Source organism: Borostomias antarcticus, assembly GCF_949987555.1.
Source record: "Borostomias antarcticus genome assembly, chromosome: 8".
Lineage (NCBI taxonomy): Eukaryota > Metazoa > Chordata > Actinopteri > Stomiiformes > Stomiidae > Borostomias > Borostomias antarcticus.
Window position 1 is genome coordinate 23789599 of NC_140241.1, and position 2500 is coordinate 23792098.

At 55.5% G+C, this 2500-nt stretch overlaps 1 protein-coding gene across 1 annotated transcript in view; it reads left to right on the top strand.

The window, feature by feature from the left end:
* LOC311312586 (uncharacterized protein) overlaps window positions 1-2500 on the top strand; it is a gene marked incomplete at its 3' end in the record, with an annotated part of 99701 nt that overhangs the window by 93044 nt on the left and 4157 nt on the right. The window contains exons 34-37 of the mRNA XM_084442546.1: window positions 77-130; window positions 503-610; window positions 777-992; window positions 1155-1208. Of these exons, the coding sequence (XP_084298672.1) occupies window positions 77-130; window positions 503-610; window positions 777-992; window positions 1155-1208 (432 nt within the window). The remainder of the gene's footprint in view (window positions 1-76; window positions 131-502; window positions 611-776; window positions 993-1154; window positions 1209-2500) is intronic.

Here is a 2500-nt window from a genome sequence, read left to right on the forward strand (position 1 = left end):
CTCTCTCTCTCCCTCTCTCTCTCCCTCTCTCCCTCTCTCTCTCTCTCTCTCTCTCCCTCTCTCTCTCTCTATCCAGGGTCAGAAGGGAAAGCAAGGCCAGAGAGGACAGAAAGGAAGCAGAGGATCTCTGGTAAGGAGAGAGGCGTTCCGTCCATCCAGTCCCGTCTCTGCTCTGCTCCTCTCTACCGTCTGATTACCTTATCAGCGTGTTGTTTAGGCTAAACCTCAAGCCTCGTACATCACTAGAGCGCCGCTGGTCTCGCTCCAGGAATCTCCATATTACTCATTCTGTTTTTAGCCTGGGCGGCATCTCAAAAACAGCAGTTTACTCTGAAGAAGTCATGTTGTTTTAGGTTTTTATACAACATTGATAAGTTGATAACATCGACCACATCATGTTTTGATGACCATGCTTAATAACAAAGTGTTATTACAGTGTTATTACAGTGTTATTACAGTGTTATTACAGTGTTATACTAACCGGCTCCTCTCTGTTCCTCAGGGCCCGGTGGGCGTGCCTGGTCCGAGGGGTGTGGTCGGCCGAGAGGGTCAGGAGGGCGTCCCGGGGGTGGACGGCGTCCCGGGGAAGGACGGGAGCCAGGGCATGCCGGTGAGACCGAGACACGTTCTGGTACCCCCGGGTCCGGGTGGCGGGGTTTTATGTGTGCCGATGACGGCTGTGTGCGCGGAGAGGGCGCGGTATTACTGCCGGATCTGCTCCTCGGCTAAGAGCGGAACCGGAACTCATCCGTCCCTCATCCATCCCTCATCCGCAGGGCGAGCACGGCGACGACGGCGAGTTTGGCCTCTCTGGCAGCGCCGGCGGCCCCGGGAAGACGGGCGTGCCGGGACTACCGGGCGACCAGGGGACCTTTGGAGCCAAGGGCGAGAGGGGGCTCCCGGGCCAGACCGGCCCCCCGGGGAAGAGAGGCTTCAGGGGCGGGATGGGCCTGCCTGGGCCGCAGGGGGACCAGGGAACCAAAGGACAGCCAGTGAGTTCTGTCTCAACTCAACACATGTCTCAACTCAACACTAGTTCAGTTGTACTATGCGCTTGGCTAGATGACCGTTCAGATGTTTGTTATCAGGCGAATTGCGTTTAGGTGACCGCTGTAGTCGGACACACGTAACGCAGCGTACCATCTCTCCTCCAGGGCGACACGGGGGAGTCGGGTTTCCCGGGAATTCTGGGAGTGTTCGGACCAAAGGTAGGTCGACCCCCCCACCCCCCACCCCCTCCCCCACAAACCAACATTCCATCCCTCCGATGGTGAACCCAGTGTTCTCAGACATCGTCATGAACCTCCCCCGACGCGTCTGACCCCGACGGCGTCGGGACACGGAGGTCGTGGAACTCAACCTGATCCTCCTGGGGGTCTGAAAGAGCCCAAATACCCTGGGCGTAACTCTAGCACCTGAGAGACCCCTCGTCCCACACCTCCGCTAAAGAAAACAAGACATAGATCTGTGTGCTTCTGCAGAGAGAGAGGAGAGAGAGAGAGAGGGGGATGAGGAAGAGGTAGAGCAGGGGAGAGAGGGAAGAGGAGAGAGAGAGAGAGAGAGAGAGGGGATGAGGAAGAGGTAGAGCAGGGGAGAGAAAGAGAGGGGGGTGGCGAAGAGGTAGAGCAGAGGAGAGAGAGAAGAGGAGAGAGAGAGCGATGAGGGAGAGGTAGAGCAGAGGAGAGAGAGAAGAGGAGAGAGAGGGGGGATGAGGACAAGGAAGAGGCAGAGAAAAGAGGGAAGAGCAGAAAGAGAGGGGGATGAGGAAAAAGTAGAGCAGAGGAGAGAGAGAGGGGGGGGTGCAGGAGAGGTCAAACCCTTAAATGGTGAGGGTGAGAGAGGGAGAGGGGAGAGAGAGGGGGCTAGAGGGGTGATGGAGGTGGAGAGATGGGGGAGGGGGAGGGACAGGTCAAGCAGAGGGGTGAGGGGAGGGGGGGGGGGGAGGATGGGGGGAGAGCTTACAGTAGCGCTCGGCCCCTGAGGGACAGCTAAAGCAGGGGAAGATTTGCGGCGTGTCTCTGAGCGCTAGTCTCTTAAACACGGCTGAGCCGCGTCTTCATACGGCAATAAACTCCTCACACGCCAAACACAGCTGTATAAATATGGTCTGATCTACGCAGGCCTCCTGCACACACACACACACACACACACACACATACATACGAACACACACACACACACACGCATACGAACCCCGCCCCACACACACACACATACACACACACACACATGCACGTGCATGTACACACACACACACATGCATGCACGCGCACATGCACACACACACACACAAGCACACACACACTGTCACAATGAGAAATGAACAAGAATCCTGTGTTTCCTCATATCAATCTGGGTTTATTTGCACAATATGATTCATATAAGATTCAGAGGCAGTTTCAACACAGGCCACAGATACTCTGAAAGCATCACAAGATAACTTTTGAAGATTTTTTGGTGTGTATTCAGACTCTAGGACTCTTTGCAGGAATTAATGTTT